Below are 25,170 nucleotides of genomic sequence, written 5' to 3' on the forward strand. Positions count from 1 at the left end.
ATCCGGATATCTTGGTCTCTGCTGCTTAGATTTCGAACATGAGTTTTTAAATCCGTCTTGTGAGTCCCCCAACTTTATGGAAGTGCAACATTAAATCACTGGAGTGCCCCTTTAAGTTGAAAAAAAGAGGTAAAGATAATCCTTTATTGATGCACCGTACATAGTGGTTGGCCTCCACTGCATGCACATACTGCTCGTATACACTGCCACTGATACAGGAGCAGCTGTACTCCACTATGGAAAAGTCAACCAAGAGGTATGAAAACAAGAGTCACTTATAGCTAAAGGTTAATGACTGAGTAATTTAAGCTTAGTCTATAAATAACTGGGTAAAGTTAAAACAAGTCATTGTCTCACATTATACTATTTCAAATACTGTTGCACCTATTTTCTGCACAAGTTCAAATATCCCACCAAAGCCTTCCTCTACAAGCCAGGCACCAAAATAGACGATGTCAAAGCCCAGTTGTTGAAGGCCAAGAGAAAACACTTCAGGCTGTTGAGTTGTCCTGTCAAAACTGTCTGGTCTTAAAGAAGTTAGAGAGAATACTGGAAGGCAGTTAAGCTGTGGACTCAGTTAAAGCCCTGTGTTTATGGCCAAAATGAGGTTTACGGCATTGTTTCAAGACAAAAACAAATCATTAAGAGACTTTCAGTACTTTCTGTAGAGAAATAGACTTTAAGTTTCGGCAGAGAAGACCAGTTTGTCCTGGTAATCCTGTTTTTGTCTCCTATAAACTGCACTGGATGGATAAAATGCAGCTTATACCTAATACTTAAAACTGTTTTCTAGCAACAGACATCGTGTTGGTATGTTAACAACTCAGATCCTAAAAATAAACCTGCAAAACTGACATGTAGTCATTAACTATTCCTGAGTTCCTGATTAACGTACCGGTAAAGTATTTTAACATGTCCACCTCCTAAAGTACTATTCTATTTATCATACCATCTGGAAATGACTCCAATCAGCAACACATCAAACTGAACACAGTCACTTTGATCCATTGTTTGACAGCAGCATTACGGGGTTAAACTGCTTGCCACTGAGAAACTGGGTGTTACCTCTCTTGTGCTTGAATGGAAGGAAAAGGAAAGTTTTCTTTTCTGCGTGTTACTGCCCTGAGGACACAGCTGCACCTATTCCCTCACTCCACTTAGGCTTTGACCACACGTACACGGGTATTTAGAAAACGTGGCTTCTTCTATACGTTTTTGTCTTTCGTCCACACCCAAACTGTGTTCAAGGTCACTGGAAACGGAACTGTTGTAAAACTCCTGCCATGGTGAAGATTTTTCAAAATCTCCTTTGTTAGGTGTCAATAATGAGGCGACATGTTGTGCAACTGCGGCATAAATACATCCATGACAGACAGACGTGGCCAAATAAACTTGCTCAAAGGACATTTTATACATACATGTATAGTTACTCTTCCAGTATATTGAGGAACAGAGGTGTCAGAATGCCCTACGGAGGTCACTGCGACTCATCCAATACAACACTCCCACGACACAGACTTTGTCGCCGGTGTATGCGTGGCAATTCAATTGTGTTTTTGCATTTTCTTCTGGATGGAAATTTGTTTTAAACCGTGCTTGTGTGGATGTAAGGAGGAAAAACGCTGTTTACAAAAATACCCGTGTACGTGTGGACTAGGCCTTAAATTACTAAAAACATGAAGCTGGAACAGGAAAGGAAGTAACAATAATACTACACATGGTCCAGATAATAAGCAGGTCAGAGGTCAGACGAACCATTATTTGAACAAAGGAAGTTGAGAAATTAGTTTCCTCAGAGAGAGAGAGGCAGGGTGAGAAGAGGTTAAAGGGCATTAAGAGAGGAATGTTTGATACCTCGAACTGTGCAGGTTTCACGGTGGAGACCTGAGCTGCCGGTTTGGGTGTGGCCTGGCTAGGCTGCGACTGGAGAGAGAAAGAGAGAAACGGAGAAAGAGAGAGAAAAGTTACGCATGTGCAGTGAAAAATCGAACAAGAAACCATCATAATCATTTCAAGATTCACACAGACATAAAACATTCCATGCAGCTCGTTTCTGGACGGGGATGGAGAACAGGCTGTTACGCTTGTCAACACAACTTACCTTTCCTTATCTTTTAACAGAAAGAAAAAGGACAGGAAAGAAAGGTAAAGATTTTTTACATTGCCCACAAACACATCCACAATACTGCTGTCAGAGGTGGTTGATTCAAGCGTCACATTCCACACTGAAGGGTGCGACTTCTGTTTGACAGCAGAGAACAAAGAGGCAGAGTATTATTGTTGTCTGCCGTCACCTCAGCAACTGACAACAGCGACGAAAAAATGCAGGATTCACAAGTTGCTCTTTGACTGACGTCACCCGGTGTAAAATTAACACTGAGATAATTCACATTAGTCTTCAAAGACACCCAACGAGGTCGCCCTTTGACTGGGCCGACCAAATGCAGCCGTTTTTCACACGCAGACAGACACGGCAGTGATGCACCGTCCTTCCTCACATGCCAACTATCACACGGTGTCATCGGTGCTGTGATCTTCGATTTCCTCCTAATAAGTTTCTGTATCTGATGTTCTTTTCTGTTGAATTACAAAAGTTATCATTCTGAAGATCCAGTTCATTTCCTGGTAACCGGCCTGGTGATCAAACTGCTGCCACACACATTATTTTTACTCAGGAAACATATAATTTATCTATAAGTCTATTTTTAAATGCTATAATAAAAGAAGCTTAGTTACTTTACCTATTGTCCGTGTCCTATTTTGTCTATTACCTTTTCCCACTTTTTAGTTTTAAAGAGTCATTCGTACTGTTATATTGTTAAAATGTATCATGCAGTTTACAATTAAAGCTTGTATTTGTAATGTTTAATGTATAATTCTTTTTAATTTTGAAGATTTTTTGCTAAGTTGCTGGTGTACAATTTATTATTTTGGTTTGTGGACTGCTGTTTCGAAGCCTCAAATTCAGCATTTTGGCCGTCGCCACCTTGATTTTTTTTGCAAACAGAAGTGACACGAGAGGGTGGAGCTAAGTACAACCGAATGCTGAATAAGACATTTTTAAACTGAAAACACACTGTGAAAGGGTTAAAGTTGTAAGACAAAAAACACGGCCAACTCCCAGATCGGACAACGCCTCGTTAGCGACCTGTCAATCACAAGGTAGCCATGCCCTAAAGCATCCCCTGCTTTATTGTCTATTTGACTCTAAATGGGACCATAATTTACTAAATGAACATCACGCTGTATTGAAGAAGACTTGAAACTAGTGATTGAGACCATAAACTCATGTTCACAATGTTTACTGAGGTAATAAATTAAGTGAGAAGTTTTCATTTTCTCACAGACTTCTATACAATCAGACTTCTTTTTGCATCTTCACTTCTCAGACCCCCGAGGTTGCCCACTGCAGGACATCCTATCCATATACCGGTATATGGCAACAATATCAAAACATAAACAAAAAAATGTTAAGTTTAAGTTTTCAATGATGCCCTATCCTGTGAGAACACACTGGACAGTTGTTATTAGTTTCAAGCTTTATCATGGGAACAGTAATAGTGCCACATGTTCTCTGAAAATGATAATAACATACTATAAACATACATGCACTTTTACAAAATCAATAAAATAAAATAAAGTTATTCAACAAGCAGTAGCAATAAAGGAGAATCCTAAACATACTATAGTTTCAAGTGTATTCCCTTCTCAGATAACTGAAGGAAATGTATTTTTAACTTTACAGAAGTACACAAAGAGTGTACCAAGTAAACTCTTTTTTGAAGGCAGCTGTGCACGCAGTTGAGTATTTTGGAGTTATGCAGCCGTCTCCAGGTGGAGCCCAGTATGCTGCAGAGCCCAGCCCAGTTCTTTCAGGTGGTGTGAATAAAGAAAAAAAAGAGCCTCCACCCCACTGACACCAGGTCAGAGTACGAGTCAGTTTCACATCCAACCCAATGCATTGTGTGGTGTTATACCATTGTAGTCAGATCTAACCAAGCCAGTTAGTGAACATTACTCTGCTATTCAGTCTCTTCATGCTAATCATGCAGAGCTGTGAGGTCATTAGCACTGTAAAACATGTTTTAATCTACTGTACATACTACATCGTTTTGTGTGCTTTATCATAAATTGTTTATGGTATACTTGACAGATGCCGTTGAGGCATGTGCCAAAACATTTACATCAACTATCGTTATCCCATGTCTAGGCACCTGTAAGCCTCTGAGTGAGTTAACCTGTCAAGCCAGCTGTGCATCTCGTTTTAAAGTTACAGTGAGCTGGCAGGATGGAGGGTAAAGCCAGGTTGCACGTCTGTCAGTGAATGACTACAGTGAGTGAACAAGAAGGAGGAAAGAGACACAGAGAGACAGAGTGCATTGCACCACTCTGAACCATCTGCAATCTGGGATCTCTGATTTAGAAATGATTGCAGCTCAGTCAATGATTGCCTCACACGCTGGGGTTACATTTAACACCAATAAGGTCACAACCCAGCTCAGGGTTAGCAGCACATGTGAGTCACATAGCAGCATTTACTCAACTACAGGGCAGATTTGAGGCTCAAATGTCTAACAAAAGATACAGGTTTTCTTACATTTAGAACTACAACTGATGAATTTAGTTGCAGAAGGAGTGTGAAGACCATTGAAATTAAGCAAATAATTATTATTCCCCTACCTCTTCCCTTTTTCTCTCTTGGCATAGGTTTTCCGTTTATAAATCATGTTATTATTAATTGACTGACTGTTGGAAGAGTCAACATAATACTGTTTAGAGAGAGAATAAAGTAGGAAGTGGCACAAAGGAGGAAGTGAGGTCACAAGCAGCCAGGGCATCCCCCTGCCACAGGGGAAGTCATGCTGCTCGTGTTACTGCAGGAAATGTTGATTGTTGCCAAGTTACCGACAAAAAAACTTTAATAACCTTTTTTTTAAAAAGGAAGCACAGTTGTGCTGCATAGTGGGTGGTAATGCATAATGGTCTTGCATAATGGTCTTGCATAATGTTTTTTGCAGGTTGAACTTGCACGTGAAACAGAAATCCACTAGCTAAGATATTTTCATTACAAAATTATGAAACTTATGTTGGAAATGTTTTGAAGTTTAAAAGTCCCACATTGGAACACTGTGTGATCACACTAGTCCTGGGTAATGCTCAAATTCTGATACTGGAGCCTTAAACCAGCAAGAGTAAGCGAGATTTAAAAAAAATATCCAATCAAAAAACCAAGCCAAGTGTTGCCAACTGAAAGTAGCTAGCAGCACTACCTCCATTGGCCATTGTTAGACGGGCTTATTACAGTCCTCCGACAGCCACAGATGCTGTTTTTTTTCTTTTTTATTGTCAGAGCATTTGGTTTGAAGCTTAGATCTCCTCACTGATGGTAATGCAAATACATGTGGATGCAAATATAAGCATTTGACTTTTAGTAAGTGAGCATCCCTTATTGAGGGGTCAAGGAGCAAAAAGCCCTGTCACACTACCTTGAGGTCAGCAAGTAAACACATGCGCTTCCATGGTTTTGGTCTTGACTGCTCACATATGACTAAAACCCAAATTAGTCACCAAATCTTCTTGGCCAACTTCCTTTCATTTCAACAGACACATTTAAAATTTGTGGCAAGTTACAAATTTAGTCGAGATACGTGAGTTTTGGGTTTGTCATTATGTGCAATTGTAAAGGAAAGTATAGAGCACAGCAATGATGTCATTCATTTGATGTGTTTATTTCCGATATGACATCATGTTTAGGACACTGCAGTGACCGCGATCCCTTTAATTAAATGTAATTACTTCTTCAGTGTGTTTTTAAATGATGTCAATGTTGTACTCAAGACAGGGTATAGCCAGGCTAGCTGTTTCCCCCTGTTTCCAGTCTTTATGCTAAGCTAAGCTAACCGGTTGTGGCTTCATATTTACCATCCAGACAAGATTCATTGATTACTGTAGAGATGACATTTCTTTTGTTATATTATTAGAAATGTTCAATACATCCCGACAGCAATCAATGAATCAAATGCTCTGACAAAAAAAGGACAAAATCCGGTAACCTGCCTACGGGCACTCTTGAGTGCTCTGAGTACTAACAATAGCCATGTTTGTCGTTTACGTTCATTATGATATCTTTACGTTCATAATGATAATAGTGGGAGAGTGGCTTTGGAGGGAGACCTGAAGCAACGGACCATCAGTGTTCCAGACTTGGGGACTTTCTCACTAGATTTAGGGACTTTTGGAGCTAGTGCTGCTAGCTACTTTTCTTTGGAAAAGAGTTGGCAACACTGGGCTTTTTCAGCTGCGTAATTTTTAAAAATCTAGTGTACTCTTGCTAGTTTCTCAAGATCACCCACCCTGCCTTTAAATTGATGTGTTTCTACACTAAGCTATTTATTGTTTTCATTTGAGGCAATAGTGTGACACTCATGTCATAAATAAACACATCGTGTTACATTTAGTCATATGAGAGCAGTCCACAAACAAAGAACAAGGTCAAAACCATGGAAGCATGTGTTCACTTGCTGACCTCAAGGTAATGTGACAGCGCTTTTTGCACTTTGACCCCTCATACACATTCAATAAGGGATGCTCACATGCTAGAGGTCAGATCAAACGCATACATAAGCATCAACATGCATTTGCGTTACCATCAGTGAGGAGATCTATGCTTCAAATCCATACACAAACCCAAGAGTCTCCCCCCGAGGCTCGGTCTGACATCCAAACCGGTGCATAAGTCCCCCACCAGCCCTTCACCTTGACTTTCACAGGACAGGTTCGGCAGCATTACAGTCAGAGACCCACCCAGATACTTTTCCCAACAGGCAAACAAACAGGCTGCTCATTTCATTCATAGCCCATGATGGGAAGCAATGCACTGTATAGCAGATAGGAGGGGCGCTATGTAGTATGTTCACAAGATGACTCCAACTGTCAGTATCAGGTTATAATAAAAATTATCAATAATATATAAACATGCTAAAGAGTGAAGCACAAAGGTCTGAAATAAAAGGCGATATCATCATTCTTAAATTTGGAAAAGTTTTCTCACGCAACTAAATGAATAGGCTCCAGGTTATTTACATAAGTAACAGCAAGCAAAAACTAAGGTTTTAGCTAAGCATTTATTATCTACTCCTTCACTCGTCGCTGAGCTTCAGTTGTTTGTCTAAAGCTAAAGCAGAGGTGTGTTTTGTAACCAGGCTGAACTCTCTGATCTCACCTGAGACCCACCCAAACGCTTCGCAAGCTTTCTGACTGTTGTGACTCCAAACTGCAGCATTCCTACATTCCTCATGCAGACTGCTTATAAATAACACTGTATATCCACCAACACGATACAAACAGCACGCATGCAGATCAAGCTGCTTTTAGCACATGCCTGACACATTATGCTTTAATCCTTATACGTGTGACACAGGTGACTTCAGGCAGAATTCAAAAATGGATCTAAAGTCTGGCCCTACCTCCAGGTTAGCCTCTGCTCTGTAACATGTTTTTATTATTTCAGAAAAGCTAAAACGTGTCACTTGAGTTTTCTACCCAATTTCTAAGGTGAATGTGTATCTACGAACTATGAACTCCATATACTAAAGAACATCAGAACAACTATTTCATTTGCAAAGGGTAGGTATCAGTTGACATTTTTCAATATTAGTGCCAATGCAATACCTGAGTTTAGGTACAGATACGAAAACAACTACCTTAATTTGAGGGATAAAAAACATTTTAATTTACCTTTTTAATTTAATAAAAAAAAGCCAATGTTCTCAACTTATCAAATGTTAAATGATGTAACATGACATATAAGAACTTTGCCTGAATAAAACATTCTGGTCTCAATTAAGAAATTAAGAATAATTTGATCACAGAAGTAAACAACTCAACAAATCTCACCAAAACTTCAACATCTGTTTTCGCTTCTTGCTATTTTTTGACACTTGGTTGGTTCTACTGACACATTTAGGTTTGTACCAAAAAAGTAATGAGGTTTGATAACCAGCCCTACTCGCGAGGCTCAACAATGCTGTAGCTGAGCTATCAAAATGTTGTGCTAGCTGCAGGTTAGTCTGTGAACTCTAATAAAATAAACATTATTAGGGCTGTCCCGAATGCCATTTTTTAGGCTTTGAAGCTTCGATGAGAAATATTCAAAGCTTCGGGACAGTGCCGCTGCCATGGCGACGGTCGAAGCTTCGAAGTATTCGGGTGAGCCCTAAACATTATGTTTTTGTTGGAATGAAAATGGAGTCAAATTTTGTTAGTAAGTATAATAAATACCAAATGACCTTTGAATTTGGACAGAATGTCATTTAGCATTTATCATCATCATCATTAACCTTTCACAAAACAAAGAACCCACATTGGGGAACAGAAGCTCGCCCAGAGTGGTACGTGACTTTGGCTTTGTATACAGGATTTATGCAGGACTTTTCTCACACAGCCAAGATGAATGGCCATACGTGGGGTGGATAAAGTAACAGGAACACCCTACAATCCTGCACCCTTTTTGTTGACACTGCGACAATCAATTCAATACTGCAGATTGTGATGTCACTATGTTACACAACATTGTGAGCAGTAGGGAGTTCCTGTTATTCTGTCCAGCCCTGTACACAGACAAAATCAAAGGGTGCAGACGGTAGAAATTCCACACAGCGGTACCTGGTAGAAATTTTGTCGAGGTAAAGGAAGGGGCCGATAGTTGCCGTGTATCTGTTTCATAAGGGGCAAGTAAACAGCTGTTAAACAGAATATCACAGCTGACAGACAAATAGCAAGACTGTGAATCAGAGCAGACTGAAACATATAAACAGCATGATAAACATGAACACACAAACTCAAACATAAATGCACAGAGAGCCTGACGTATATTCTCAATCAATGCCAATACAAGTCACAAGATTAGGGGCTCATACAGACCTACAATGAAGCAGCAAGTGCTCATTTGTTTCAACCATGACACTGGTGGACACAGTAATCCCAACACAACAAACATTTGTTTATGTGACCGACAGGGAGAGGGAATTCTGTTCTCAAAGCAGCAGCAACCTCTGCTCATCAATAGCCAAGAGGCCACACAGACAAGTTTTCTTTATTGGAGGGCACTCAGGTCGGTGCATGTCTCCTGGGGTGAGACACATGACACACAGACAGAGCCACAGAGCTCCAGCTACTGTAGCAGTAACCAGCGAGGACAACACTGACTGACGTAGTTGGGAACAGGACACTGATATGAACATCATGGTCATTCTTGGAGAGATGTGGCGAGCGTGATCAAAATAGACACAAGATTTTAGAGAGTGGATGATGGCAGGAAGAGTGCCATTTGAAACCACTGCTCATTTCAAACTGGCATTCAGTCAGCTCGACACATCATCTCAGACGGAAACTGTCGATGTGCTCGAGGTTTACCGTTCCAAGTCCTGTTTTAGACGGGTACGGTGCCTGCTCATAAACCTCAGACTATACGGGGCTTGCTCTCTGCATGACGCACACAACTCACTATGCTTTTTGTTTTGTCAGAAGTGAAGAAACAATGCAGTAGATCCAGGCCTTACCCAACAACAGCGATTAAAGCAGCAGCTTGTGTGTCTGTAATGAAAACTGATGACTAATGCTGGGCCCCACCCGACAAACCACAGACACACACATGTGAATGTGGCTGGAAGCAGCTCCTTAGCTTATGCTACCACTTCAAAATAGCACTGGGGACTTGTCTAAATGGTCAGTAGTGATAACACGGATCACATCGGCTCAGCGGCGAAAGCTGCAGTCAATGTTAGAAGGAAATATCGTGGATCAGACGTGTAAAAGTGCAAACTGCTGTTGTCTGACTGAAGTTTCAGTGCGGAGCTGCATGAGGATGAATATCATCGCTGTAGGGAAGATTTCAAGAGCAAACAGACAGCTGGGTAAACTGTGACGTCATTAGCGAAACCTTCTGTAATGGGCTACCTGTGCTGTTAATGCACTTTATTGTTACATCAAAGAAAGCTAAGTAACTAAGAATGGAGAGGAGAAGAAGATCTGCTATTTCACTGTACTTGTTCTATATTTGTCCATCATGTGCACACTGACTCATACTTTTTTTTTTAATCAACAATAAGCAATAGAGCTGCAACAACAACAACAACAATTTTAATAATCGAGTAACCATTTTTTTAAAGGAAAAAAGTCAAGTTTCTCCGATTCCAGCTTCTTAAATGTGAATATTTTCTGGTTTCTTTACTCCTCTATGACAGTAAACTGAATATCTTTGAGTTTGTGACAAAACAAGACATGGGAAACACTAATCAACATTTTTACTCCATTGTCAGGCATTTTATAGACCAAACCACTAATTGATTAATCAAGAAAATAATCAACAATGAAAATAATCGGTAGTTGCAGCCTTAATAAAAAACAAACCCTGGTTTACAGAAGTCTGGATACTGTTAGATAATTTTGTTTAAAGAGTTGTTGTCAGACCCTGATGACATATTAATTATTATTAATTATTTGTGCAGTATCCCTCACTATATACAGTTGATTATTTACTTTTTGTTTTGTTGTTACCTTGGCGACAACTGCTCTATAAAAGTAATAACACAGTAATATTCAGTCCTATGCCAACTTTCCTTAACTTGCCAATGCGAAAGGCAGCAAACTTGATCCCACAAACTGCTGTCTCACACAAACACAACGCTGCAAACTGCTGTTAAAATTCAACACACGAACGACAAGCCACCAACTGTGTGACCTTAACCACAGCCGTCAAAATTAGTCGACAGGTATCAGTCAAACAGGAAGCCCTTCCACACACCAGACATTTAGAAAAAGAGCGAGCATGAAGGGGAAATGCTGTCCAGATACATACCATAAGTGCGATATGGGTGTGTTTCCTGTATATATGCTGCTGTGTAGGCTACACTACCCAGATGCTCTCTTCTTGAGGCTGCTTCACCTTAGATTACCGCTGTGGAAACGCTCTATGTCAATGCACACACGCATGCACACACACACACACACATGTAAACAGACATATAGACACACGCCCCAGCGTTGAAAAGCTTGCTGCTCCGCCTTCATGGAAGCAGCACAACAAGCCTGTGCTGCTCTGGCTCCACCTCCTGAGCCACAAGGCAGCAGAGCAGGCTCAGTCGGATTGGACAGCCGGACACACAAAGACCCACCCACTGCTCGCTTGAAGCCAGGAAAAATAAATAGGTCTGCTTTAAAACTTTGGGCTGGGTCGGGGCTGGCTCTGAAAGGAGGGATGTTGCAGTTTGATAACAGACACGGTGGCCTACATCAAGATATATGCATGAAGAGTTAACGTGGAGGCAGAGTTGATGGATGAAGCAGCGATGAGGCTGAAGTGAATTTGCTGCAGTTGCTGCGTTGTTGGCACAGTCTGGGTGTGTCTGAGAGAGGACGACTCACTGCTTAGGAATCTAGAGCCAGTCAAACAACAGAGACAGTGTGTGTGTGTGTTGCAAAGAAAAGAAAAGAGGGAGGGTGATCACATCACATGTAGTCCTAAACACACCCAAAGGCTGCCAGAGTAGAGACGATCTGTAAATTAACAGCTGCAAGAAAGACAGCATAAACAAGGTGACCATCAATACAAGTTCAGACATGTTGTCTTTGGCCTTAACAGCGCTTCAAAGTAGCTCCTGAACAAAAGAACAGACAGGAAACACAGCTGCTGGACAGTAGCCATGAGTTATGTAAGAATTTTAGAAAAACACAGCAGTTTAACCTTTCCCCTCTAAGCACAAGCACACTTCTCAGCATTGATTAGTTTATAGTTTAGCACCAGCTAAAGTGAATCCAGAGACTTGTAACTACTTCTCAGATAAAAGCACTCCACACCACAAAACATGTCAAACATGTTAAAAGGGGGAGGGCTTTGGAGAACAGCACCCCCCTGTGTCTAAAAATACTCATAACACTTAGATGAAAATGAATGGAGGATTGTGTGAACGTCATCTGAAACTGCTGTGTGTGTGTAGGCTCACTGCGTCTGTCAACTTATGTATCAGTCTGTTGTTTCGTGCTGAATACACATAAGACTGGCATATACTGCATGTGTGTTTTGTCTCTGCACTATAATACTGTATGAACTAATGCAAGGCAAAGGAACAATATGTTATGTTTGAGTAAAATAGATTTAGCCATGATTCATAAAACTGTCCTGGGTTATAAATTTGAGGCTTTATAAAGCAAAGAAACAAAGAAAAGAACAAAACATTTCAGCGTTATTTGTTCTGTGATTAGCAGAGACTTTGGCATGGCATCCTTTATTTATATTACCCCACAATGAGCTCTAGCTACTGTACAAAAAAACATTTTTTTCTTCTTTGAAGTTCTCTCTGAACATGAATAGACTTGCATAAACAACAGCCAAGGCACAACACAGGGTTATCACCTTGAATATACTATAAATACAGAGTTCAGAATTGAGCATGGCATGGTGTATTTTTGGTATTTTCTAGGGCTGTTAATCGATTTAAATATTAAATCGCGATTAATCACGATTGTCCATGATTAATCATGATTAATCAAAAAATCAATCACACCTTTTTTATCTGTTCAAAATGTACCTTAATGGAGACTTATCAAGTATTTAATACTCTTATACACATGGGAGTGGGCAAAAATGTTTGCTTAATGGAAATGTATTTATATATTTATTATTGGAAATGAATTAACAACACCGAAAGATCGATTTCGTTAACATGTTAAAGAAATTAGTGGCGTTAAAACGTATTTGTGTTAACGCATTATCGTGTGAACTTTGACAGACGTACTATTTTCTTCTTAAGAAGAGTGGTCTGCCTTGTTTCTAAATTCCTCTAACCATATTCATTTTGTCCAAAATATTTTTAAAAGGACAAGTAGGCAAATCTCCTCAACAATCCCTGCCCTGGCATCCCACCTGGCAGATATATTTGAGTCTGTTTTTGGTACCTATCAAAATAAATCTTCTCTAACAGCTTTGCCCCGACTGACTCCAGAAACACAACAGAGCCTGCCCTCTGCTTTTGTGTCTTTGACTCTGTGAGTGTTTATGTGCTGGCATGTTTCATGCATGCTTACACTGGATCCAAACGCCTTACTTGGTATCCCCTGGTAACACATATCTTTGTTGACGACAACTAATGAGCTAAAGCAGACGGCGGACGCACCCATCCAGAGAGATTGGCCAATCAGAACAGTAAAGCTGGAAACAGGGGTTTTCTAATCTGAACTTCTGATTCTGTTTCGAGGAGCTCACAGGAAAACTCTGAGTGGGAGGCTGGAAGGTATCATGTTTCTTAAACTAAGTCTGTGGGAAAACTGTGGACTGGTGTTGTATACTTGTGCTGGCAGGAGATTGCAGTGAAAAACATTGATAACAGGTAGTACTCAGATAGATAGAAGATGTTTGCCAAGAAGTTCTAAAAGGTCATAAAAGAGTGTGTGACTCAGGTCTTGATGAAAAACAGTGGCTGCCAGAAGGAATTTTGTGTACTCAATATGAAGCTATTAAATCCTGCAAATGAAAAACCTGTTGTCAACAAGTACATTGACTATGCCAAAACAAGCATGAATAATGTAGAGGACAGGAGCAACCTGGATAACTTGTCAAACCAGACTACTAGTCCTTTAAGAAACACCATGACATGGGTTAAAGGTGCCATGTGTAATGGCTAGTCACTGCCATGAAATAGGGGGCAGCATTTCACCTCTACTACTGGGTCCATACAATCTAAAGTTACAGTTGTCAGTTATAAAAATAAAAAAGCCAACTACTAACTAACAGCACGGCAAGAATACGACCAAACTGCTGAAACTCTGAGAGGCGGTCAAAATAACACTGCTATCTTGTCAATGTTGTGACAGCCACGTTAGCCATCGGTGTGTTTGTGTACGCTTTGATAGTTTGTTTTTTGGATTAAATCTAAACTATCGGGCATACACCGATTAGATTACTTGCCCTCCGTCCCTACCGTCGTTTTACTTTTATTTAATAGAAATAAAATCCATTTAGTTCCTTTTCGTGTATCAGCGCCTTTCGTCAAATAAAAAAAACTTGAATTTTTTAAATACCAAGCGTGCTATCAATACATAGTCGGACGACAGGCACTACAAAGTGAAAGTGTCTGCTCACACACACGGGACGAGAGAGAGTTGATGTCAAAGCGAAAAGCAAAAGCACCTATTTGGCAATACTTCGGATTTAATCCCACTGCTATAAGGGAAGCGTAACGTTAATGAGGTTTTCGCCGGGAGGAGGACGGAGCGGCTAAAGCCAGTGTGTGCGGCCCCGCAGTCAAAGCTGGACCGGAGAGGCCAGACACACAGTAATCCAATGTTAAAGATCAAAGTAAATGCTCTACATATATTGAGTGTCATCTTTTCTTGTAAAATGTCCGGTGTAAATGGTAAAACCGGTGTTGTAATTGGTATCACCGGTGTTGTCACAAGTTTATTAACCGGGTAAAATTTCCTCACCGTGGCAGCCCTAAACCCCAGCTCAGTAGCTTTACATTTTCAGACTTGTGCCAACTTTCATCAGTTGAAATTTTCCTTTGTAAGGCTTAGCTCAACATCCATCCGCTTCAGCTGCACTGTGTATAGACTCAGCTGTGCTTTGAGCTTAACTGCAACACTGGCAATCTAGCATGCTAACATTAGCATGTGACATTTGATCATTAGTTTCATCTTGTTATAACTTTTGGACAAGTGTAAACCGTGGGGATCACCATGGTAATATGATATTTCACTCTGATCCAAAACGCTGGATCAATAGACTACTCAACCAACTGACATCACCATGCCTTGAGCCATACTAGTTTGACTAAAAACACTGGCAAGTATCCATAAATCTACTCTCACACACACACTTTTAGCTACAGGATATCAGTCAATTTTAGTGGTTGCCAATGTTTTCCTTGAAATTAAAGTTCATGTATTCTGTTACACTCCTTAAATTCATCTATTGAGTTTTGAAATGCAATACAAAAATGATAACTTCTGAAAAAATAAAGAGAACTGTCTGACTGCATCAATTTATTCAAATATTATTACTCCTATTACGAATGTTCCTAAATCCAAATTCCAAATTTGGCAAACCATAAATAATTCCTTATATTGAAAGATGTGTCCATCAGTTGGTCTAAGAGCGAGGCTATCTCTTTAAATCGTCTTACTGGTCATCTGACCTATATTGTGGGGAAGTCACAGGGCATGAAATATCTCAGAGTTAACATCATAGTTGAACGGCCCCAAGCTTTTAAAAACTGTCAGAGAAGATTTAAAGAGACGGACAAATTTGCTGTTATCACTGTGGGGGAGGGCAGAAGTACTCCCCAGATTAGCCTTCATTTTTTCTGCAATCTCACTAGAGTGGTTCAACGAGATTTTCTTATTATTTTCCGTGTTCCTATGAAAATAAAGAGCCTAAATTTAGCCTCAAGAAATGAGCTGTTCCAAGGAACAACGATGGGTAAGGGATACCAGATGTGCATTTATATTACTTGGCTTCTAATGGTGTATATCTAATATCCTGGGCCTACAAAGACTAATCATCCAGATGCAGGTTAAAAACATTACTCTTGGTAATAGTGAAACAATTGATATTCAATTAAGAGATGCAGCCACTGGCAAAGGAATGGTCTCCAAACTGTATAGACTATTATGACATACTTTTTTTGACCATAGTGCACCCATAAAAGCACATGGGAGAAGGATCTGGGTGTAGGCTACCTCTAACAACTTTCAAAATTTGTAGAAATTTATACAAATGACGAATATTTATTTTTATATATATTCTCCCAGTGAAACGGACAATACTTATAGATTGGAAGGTGAGGAAACCAAATTGTTTCAATGTAGAAAACTGGCTTAAAGATTGTTTTGGACTTGGATGTAGAAAGCAGCATCGGTTCTTTGAGATCTGGCAGTGGCTACTTAGGCTCTAATTAATCATGTCAGCTTTGAATATAAGACCATGATGGCAATTATATGGGTCTATGTTGGTGTATAGCACCCTGAATAGATTTGTGTTTATCTCGTTTTTTTCAATGTGTTATATCATGACCAGTCAGTGTTTCAGCATATTGTTTTTACACAGACCGAACAAGCACTTTAGCACTCATATCCTTCTTCTGTATCATTGTTGAGCGGCGCAGAGCAAACAATAGTGTTACTGTCCAATGTCTCTGGGCAGCCAATACTGTGTGTAAATCAGCTTGTTGAGACTTGATACTTGTTTGAGCTCCACTACAGTGAATATCTTTATTTATTTTTGTTAAGGGTGCCACATCCTCGTGTGGTAATGCATTTCAAGGTGCAGGCTATTGACTTATGGTGCGTTCAAGCGTGGATGAGATGCTCTGAAATCTGAGATGTGAGAGTTGGCGGATTGATAGCGCTGCCTGTATCACAAAGAAATCAAACCCAGAGAACACACATGAGCCATGAGAAGAAGGATGATGTAAATTTGACAGCTCAATTCATTAAAATCACTGTTTATCAGCTAACTTTCTTTCTTTTTAACCATTATAACATATGATTGTAGAGCAGCGACTTCAGTGAATCAATATCCTAAACAAGGATGACCCCTGTATCCGCGAGGGATGTCACGATACCAGAAATTTAGTAGTCAATACCAATACCAGTGGAATTCCACAATTCTCAATACCAATTCGATACCACAGTGTATTTCAACATACACATAATAGTTTGTGCAAATTAATTATTAATCCCTGATGATCTGCCTCAAGTTTCTCGACAAAAACGAAATTTTACAAGATCATATTTGAACACATCATAACAATGATGTACATATCAATGCAAACTCCGTATGTTAGCTGTTAGCTTTGTTATTTTGCCAAGCAGGAATGTGCTGACCACCGGCTGCTAACAGCTAACGTTAACTAGCTCTTCTCCTGCGGATTTCAACACGGATTTGTTGTTCATAATGTAGCAATATCAGGGGAATTTTCTATCATCCCCGGGACGCCGTTAGTCTCAAGCCCTAAATCCTGGTACATGCGATACCTGGGGTACTGTAGAAAAACGAGTTCCGTCACGGTTTCTGAATTTTGGCATGAACTTGGTACTGAAGTATTGGTTCTTGTGACATCCCTAGTATCCCCCACACTTACAGTAAACTATAGCAGTAATTTGCTCTGCTGCATGTCCACGTAACATCTCTAAATTTAGCTCTGCACTTCCCCCCCCCGGTTCGTTAACCTACATTTCACCCCACACTAGAAACAATCACAAAAAAATAGGCCCTTTCTCTACTTAGATTGGACCCCAAACTCTGTGCCTCACATTACAGGATCGGACAGAATAAATCTTTGGAGCCACAATGATGTCAAGATATCGTTGAGACTTGTCAGCAAATTTAGCTCATGATAATCACAAGCTTGCTAACATGTCATCATCAACTCTAGCGTTCCACTTTCATGTGTTTATGTGAAGCAGTACCAAGAATCTAAATCATTATATCACATTACCATTTCTAGTAAGCGTCAGGCAGCTGGGGCTTCATTACCGACTTACTTGTCGGGACAAACATTATTTGACTATGAGCACCAGCTTTTCCTCAAGCATGGCAGATGTAAACAGACAGCAGAACAAATATCCAGAGAGAGTTTGGTGCTGAACAACAAGCACATTCTCAGGTGAGCCCAGAGGCCTGGAAACTCTCCCAGATTTGCTTTTATATAACTCACATGACAAAAGCAGTCAACTCGAGCCAAACTGACAGTCAAGTGAGAAATCTGACAAGTCACAGTGAGTGCTGGGAAATAACACGCAGGCTGGCGACGGGATAAACACCAACATTTAAAAATGCAACTAATGGAAAGATAATATTTAGTTGCGCCGGATATGTGTCAACAGAAATGTCTGTGTATTTATGCTCCCATGTACACAACGTTCTCTCCCCTTCTGGCACAAACACACAAACAGCCCGAGGGCTTAGAGTGCCACGTAATGAAGCATCGCCATCAATACAGCTGATGCCCTCCTGCCTTTAGACTATTTTGCTGACATTCAGAGGCATTGCACAAGTGGCTCCAAATAGCAGAGAGTTATAGTGAATGGCTTTTTATGACATTTGAACTTCAGTATCCAGGCAATCAATAAACAGCACATGACGCAGGCTCCTTGTGGTCTGTGGTGATTTAGATCAAGGGATAATAATAGAGAGATTGATTTGTAAATTCCCGACAGAGGAAAAGTGTACATCATGCACCACGTCAGACTTTCATTTGGTCAAATGAGTCAGCAGTCTTGCACATTATTTTATACTAAAGCCCAACTTTGTGCTTCAGGCTGATACAATAAAAACAGGACCTTTCTCAAGCTCTGTGCTTAAGTACAATTTTGAGGTACTTTACTTTGGTATTTCTATTTGATGCTAGTTTATACTTCTAGTTCACTATGTCCCAGAGACAAATATTGTGCTTTTTATGCCACAACATGTATTTGAATGCTACACTTGCTAGTTTATTTTGCCGATTAATATTTTACAAACAAAACCTGTGAAGACCAAACAGTATATATAGAAGTTAGAATGAGTTCCACCTCAACCAGCTGCAACAATAAAATGCTGCTTTCACATGAATGCAATTATCATAATAACTCAATAATATAGCGCTGCTGATTCGGGGGATAATTCTCTATAGGTTCATCACTACAAGGGACACCTGTTACATTGGTTTCACGTTGTTGAGTTGTGATTATAAAAAACAAACATCTTTTATAGCTGCTATATAGTCATTTTAATTCTGAATGTAGGGATAGGCGTTATGGCCAAAATCTTCTATCTCGATATAGGTTATTTCATATCATGATAACGATATACATCATATAGCATATTTTCTGATAATTCAATACATAAATAGTCTATATGAAATAACCACATGGTAAAGCCTATTTTTGTGTACTCATGTGACTTATATAAATATTTGACAAATGAAAAGTTCTGAGTATTTTCTCATTTTAGGAACTTACATTACAGTTTTATGTGAAATTATAGAGAAAAATATATAGGCCTAGCCTATATCGCGTTAGAAATGTTATAGGAAGATATACCGTTTCTGCATTTTTATCGTTTTGACGATATACATCGTCATATTGCCCAGACCTATCTGAATGTGCAAGTTTTACTTGTAATGATGTAATGATATTAAAAAGATTGTTCTCAGTAGGTTTTGTATAATAATAATAATAATGCTGTAATACATTATGTACAGTACAATAAAGATAATTTATAAATCTAGTGTTGAGTTGTCAACTGTATCACAGAATGTAAAAACAAGTGTCAAATGACAAGACTGATGTGTACAACACCCACTCCTCTCCTCTATTATCTTCCTCTCAGTTTTAGACTTTGCTCTGCATGTCCAGTTAAGATCTGTTTCCCAGTGTCCGTTTCCCGTCAGTCTAAGACTGCCGAAAGAGAGCTGTGGGGGAGGCAGACTGCTGCAGCCCAGAGCTGAGATTTTTTTGCCAAAAACACAACAACAAAAAAAACCTCCAACAATCTACTGGCTATCTGTGCGCCATCGTCCTCCCGGGACACATTTGAACCTTTAACACATAAAGTGACTCAGAGCAAACTAGCACAGCCCTGATAACAAAGCCCTGACATCGGGACAGTCAGCGTAGACCTGTCACAGTCGCTTTCTCTGCACGACATGTGAGAATGTAACACAGGATAATGGCTCTGAGGTTACAGGATATGACCTGCAGTACAATTCCAAGTTCTGCAAAGAGAGAAAAAAAAAAGAACACTTAAGCTTATTCCAGCTACACACCCTTTCATATTGCTCCATCTGCCACTACAGATTATCACAGGAGAATGCTATTTGGGGCGAGACCTAAAAACTCAAAACCCTCTCCTGAGAAATACCAAAAGCAGGATATCTATCTCCTTTAAACAACCATCCCATGCAAGGATCTAGCAGTTTCCCCTGTGGAAGGTACTTGTAGCAACAGGTAGCAAACAATGCAGGCCTTGTCCCAGCCTTGGTTTAATATCTCACTACTGCAAAACTTAGACTGTGGTTCTGAACCTCGCACAGGCTGACCGGCAGCCTCACATTCCTCACAGAGAGAGAGAGAGAGCGAGAGAGAGACAGACAGTCAGAGCGAGGGAAAGAGGGAGGTCTGACTTGGACTTGAGCCAAGACAGTTTTCCTCCTTATATGTGTTTCCCCTATGAGTCCTTTGTTAAACATACAGTACAAACTGTACTAACAGCACTAGCAGACCAAGTTAAAGCACTTTGCAGGCTGACTTACGTTAACAAAACAAACACACGTGGATACTTTTGGATTAGTTGCTCAACACATACCATGGCACAAGCGCACACACACACACACACACACATAGACATAACACACATTTGCACACACCTGCTCCTCCACGGACACATCCTGCAGGGCCTGGCCGTCCCGTGGGCCTCGGATCCAGGTCAATAGCTGGCCCATGTTGGCTGAAAGTGCCTCGGAGCGTGTGTGTGAGTGTTATGTCTGTCAGCCGCTGTCTTGTCTGTGTGCTTGCAGCATGTTTCCAGCTCTCGGGGAACGGGGAGAGAGAGAGGGCGGAGGGAGCGAAGGGGGGGCGTGGTCCGGGAGAAGCGGAGGGGCAGGAGGGAGGCTCCGATGTGGAAGTCACAAGAGAGGCCGGGCCATAAGTCTCTGGGCTATAAAGGGAAGAGAGCTGAGGGGCCACATCTGAGCTGCTTCTCAGGGAACCGGATATTGCCAACACACACACACACACACAGGAGCACACATGCATGAAAATACGCCTGGGCAGGTGTGTAAAACAATTTTTTGCAGAGACAATATCCGAGCCACTTATCAACAAGCACACACCCAGATTTTGTGATACACTGGCCCTAGGTACACACAGGCATAGAGAGACACATGTGTACACACTTCTTATGCACACGCAGCAATAAAAGATAGCTTGTGCAACCAACCTGGTTGCCTAATTGCCTGTGAGAATAAAGGGAGAGGCCAGACTTTAGTTTTATATCACATCTGCGTCAACTACCTGCCAAGAGGAACAAGACTGAACTTTCAACAGCGTCACATATTACAGTGATATCAGCAGGGAATTATATTGATTAAACCAGAATTATTTCAACATCTGGTCACCATGCCAGAACTATCAATTGATAACCACAGTGAAAGACTGTTATCTTTGGCAAAAGGAGGGGATTTCATCATGGCTCCATGCATCAAAACAGCTGGGGCGGCTGCAGAAAAATATTTAAGGAACCAGAAATTAGGGAGTGTTCCTACAGAACACATGACTAATAATTTACTGACGCTTAAGGCATGGGTGTTGGCTTTCTGAACCTTCACCTGCCATTATTTTTAACCAACAGAGATGCTTTACTTATAACTTTATTTGAACAACATTCAGCAAACTACAGAAGTGGAAAGACAGCATTACATCCTATACTAACTTCTATGAAAACACAAATACAGACTATGTGGAAAAAGTATATTCAGGAACTTTGCTTTCTGACATTTACAGACGAGGCAATGCATGTGCAAAGTGCAATTCCAGTCATAACTCTGAGGCTTTATCTCAGCTATGTCTTGGGTGTATTTGTTTATCCCTTTGAGCAGTTCTTGGGTGGGGTGTGCAGACAATACAGTCTTTGAGTGAGTCACTGTGATGGAATCAGTCTGAACCTTTCGAGTGTTTTAGCAGCACACCTCAGCAAAATATGGAAATAATGTATTGTACTATCAGTGACTTTAAACCAGCCAGGCGTGATACTCCTGTTTGTGCAGTGCACAGGTTGAATGGTCATATGGAAATATGAAGCTGAAACTGAATGGCAAAAAAGCACATCCCTGTTGGATTTCTTTAAAGAATCAAGACTACACATAAAAGTGGACAAGCATGATTAAAGAACATCTGTTGTGCTGATTAAATATGAGAATTTGCTGTCTGATAAGCCTATCAATACAGACCTAGTGTGGCAATGAAATTCCATTGAATATAATGAAAAACTAATAACTGTTGTGCATTTAGTGGAATAATGTGTTATGGATTCAACTGTCATAAACTGCATTCCAGAGGTTTTCAACCTGAGAGGCGCACCATGGGGCCGCAAGAGAGTTGAGGGAGGGGGAGGGGCAAAGATGTGAGCCAAAGATAATGCCTGAGGTGAAAGAGACAGGTGCATGTCGGTGTTCTAAAAACAACCGGAAATTAGTTATTGTAGTTTGTACCGCTGATTTGGGCCGCTTGTCAACACGGACAACAGTGGCAGCAGTGGATGTTACAGCTCATGGAGCCAAATAAGCTAGCTTAGAACCAACCCGACCAGTCGCCCAAATTTGCATCAAAAATCCCTCTCCTCTGAGTCATAACTCAGTCAAACACGCAGACATGATACACATATTTTAAAATTCAGTGTGACTTAAACTCTCCCAGGATATCATTGTTTCAGAATATTCAATTGCTTATAAACTTCCAAAAATCCACTCAGAAATCCTAGAAAAAAAGACGTTCCTTATTAACTTGCCTGAGAATGCATTACATACAGGAACTCCCAGTAGCTGATTTGGCATACTTTTAATGATGCCAATTAGTCTGAAAACAAACTAAAAAGGAAATGGGGCTCAAGTTGTAGCCCACTGGGAACTCATGACTCCATGGCAACATTATACTTCCTTTTGCATGCCCCCAATGCATTATGGGAAGTTAAGTTCCAAAACTTAGAGCAGGATCACCCCCCAAGTAAAACTAAGACAACAACTAATCACAGGAGTTAGCCTACAAAATCAATTAATATTCATAGTGCAACAACAAACATTACTAAGGCTCAGAATGTCCCATCAAAACACACTCTCCTCTATCCATTCATTTACAGATATTTACACTGTGCTGAAAACCTGTTGATATACAGGCAAAAAACTAAAATAAATTGAGGTGGTGGAGGTTTGGGTTCAGCAGTTCTGTCTGAAAGCAGGCCCACAGTGTCAGACTTTTAAAACCTGCTGTAATCCATCTGATAAGCCAGTGTGTTCTCACAGCAAAGGAATGAAGTCATACCAGATTGCTTTTCTGTCCCTTTTCTGTACCCGATGACTTTTAAAAAAAAAAAGACACACAAAGTATGTACAGCACAGCCCTGCAGTATGTACATATTCTACATGTTGCAATGGAAATGCACATTTGCTTGCACATGTGTGTACACATGCACACACAGGCATTTGCAGAATGCCCCCAGAGCAGCATTCACTGTGGCTATCTACCAGCCACTCCATAGATTACCATAGTTTTTTTTTGTCTGGTGAGTGAATCAAATTTAGCAGCAACTTGCATATTTTACCAGCGCTTGGCTGGTGGCTGGTGCTAACTTCCAGCGCTGCCCCATACACGCCCTGGCTGACAGACACACCTTTGCCGATGTGAAGTGCCAAATGACCCAGCCTGTAAAACTAGCTGGTGCACCATGGGAAACAAAAACATATGTCTTGTACTGTAACCTCCCAAAGACCTACAAGTACTACTACTATCACTTGTGTAACATGTGGTGTGTGTGTGTGTGTTGCAAATTATTTTTTTTCACCTGTGATTTGACATCATCAGATTTGCACAAAAAGATTCAGTTTAGTGACAGGAACAAGTGATACTTTAAGCTCAATATTTAGAATACAAGTGTTACCTGAGATAATATAGTTAGTTAAATGTGAATGAAATGAATGAGGAGATGCCAGATGTTGTCATAAACATGTTTTTTGCGAGTGCCAGCACCACATAAGTGAGCATAGGTAACTGGACTCCTTTGCTAAACTGGCCCTCTTCTTTATATTTAGACTTATGTCGTACTACAGTCACCTAACTCTATCGCCACCACAGCAGTTCGGACACCTACAAACTCTGCCCATCACCACCTCACACACACACTGGCTCACCTACGTAGATAATACAGGGCTTCTGCACCAGCTAGCCATGAAATATATGAATGCTTAACAACTCTATTTAGCCATTTGCAGATGCACAACTGTAAAATGGGACAAGAGTTTTAAAAAGATATCAGAAAATAAGCATTACAGGTCAGGCGGGAGTTGGCTCTTGTGGGGAAAGTCTTAACATAATCTTAAAAAAATTACAAAGATAAACGTGATTCCTAGTAAAGATAAAAGTAGCGCAGGAATTTCTGGGTTTACTGCCCCTCCTCATCATCAGAGTCAGCACAAGCAACTTTCCCAGGCAGGTTTACACCCAAGCAGCTCTTATCTGACGAATCAGCATTAGCGAGGTTAAGTGTGACTGCCCTCAGCAGAGGGAGACAAACACAAAGTTCCTTATCATATACAGTATATCCTGCAATTCAGAATTGGCCTTTTACTTCAGAATAATTCGCAGTAATCTACTGTAATGCAAGTAGGATACAAAGTTCTCACTTTTCTGACCTTTCTGGCCCCATTTTTGGGGTTTATTTTAAGACCTAAAAATAGGAAAATTTGAATTTTATCTTATGACCACAGAAATTAGAAAGTTTGTTTTGTAGGAATTATTATATTTCCATCTTATTTAATCACTCAATTAACACTATATCAGACAAGTAAGTCAGATTAGGAAATGTCCACATGTCCACCCATGTGGGGGAAAAAAATTGTCGGTTTCAGTGTGCATCTATGTGAGCCAGCAGAAGGAGGGGAAGTCAGTACCTTGCCATAGTAGGACCCTGCAGTAGGATAGTTGTTGGTAGACTTGCTACTACGATCGACTCCAAGTTGGGCAGCAGGTACTTCTTTTTGCTACACACACACACAAACAAACAGGCCCCAGCTTGTTATCGTAAGTGCTGAATTCAATGGAAACGTCTGCACAGGACGCAGTGATTTCAACCTATTGTGTTAGTGGTTTATTGATTTAACATCTGACAAAAAAAATGTTGCATGTACAAGTCTTATCGTCTTGTTGCTATTATTGCTTTTCAACTTTTTTTGTGAAAGTCTAATGCTACATAAAGAAACAAATAAAAAGCAAATAGCATTTTATTATATTTTGGTGCTTGTGTAAGCAATAATAACTGTATGTCAGTCAAATAACACATTTGAAAAGAGCTGCAACGATTAGTCGATTGACATTAAAATAATCGCAAACTATTTTTATAATCGATTAAAATAATTTTTCATG

The 25,170-nt window shown here is 40.3% G+C and overlaps 1 protein-coding gene across 36 annotated transcripts in view; it reads right to left on the reverse strand.

The window, feature by feature from the left end:
- The window catches only part of cast (calpastatin), a 46,087-nt gene that overhangs the window by 18,948 nt on the left and 1,969 nt on the right, over positions 1–25,170 (reverse strand). For 9 of the 36 annotated variants that reach the window (XM_074624096.1, XM_074623485.1, XM_074623875.1 and 6 more), the window contains exon 2: positions 1,855–1,923. Coding sequence is in view for 34 of the 36 variants with exons in the window: in XM_074623485.1 (XP_074479586.1) it covers positions 1,855–1,923 (69 nt within the window). In the remaining 2 variants the exon portion in view is untranslated. Of the gene's footprint in view, positions 1–1,854; positions 1,924–8,664; positions 8,716–10,858; positions 11,086–20,405; positions 20,585–24,698; positions 24,789–25,170 lie in introns of those variants that run through there. The other 27 variants (XM_074624019.1, XM_074623248.1, XM_074625540.1 and 24 more) reach the window with 12 other exon arrangements.

This window comes from Sebastes fasciatus, chromosome 1 (assembly GCF_043250625.1).
Source record: "Sebastes fasciatus isolate fSebFas1 chromosome 1, fSebFas1.pri, whole genome shotgun sequence".
Taxonomy (NCBI): domain Eukaryota; kingdom Metazoa; phylum Chordata; class Actinopteri; order Perciformes; family Sebastidae; genus Sebastes; species Sebastes fasciatus.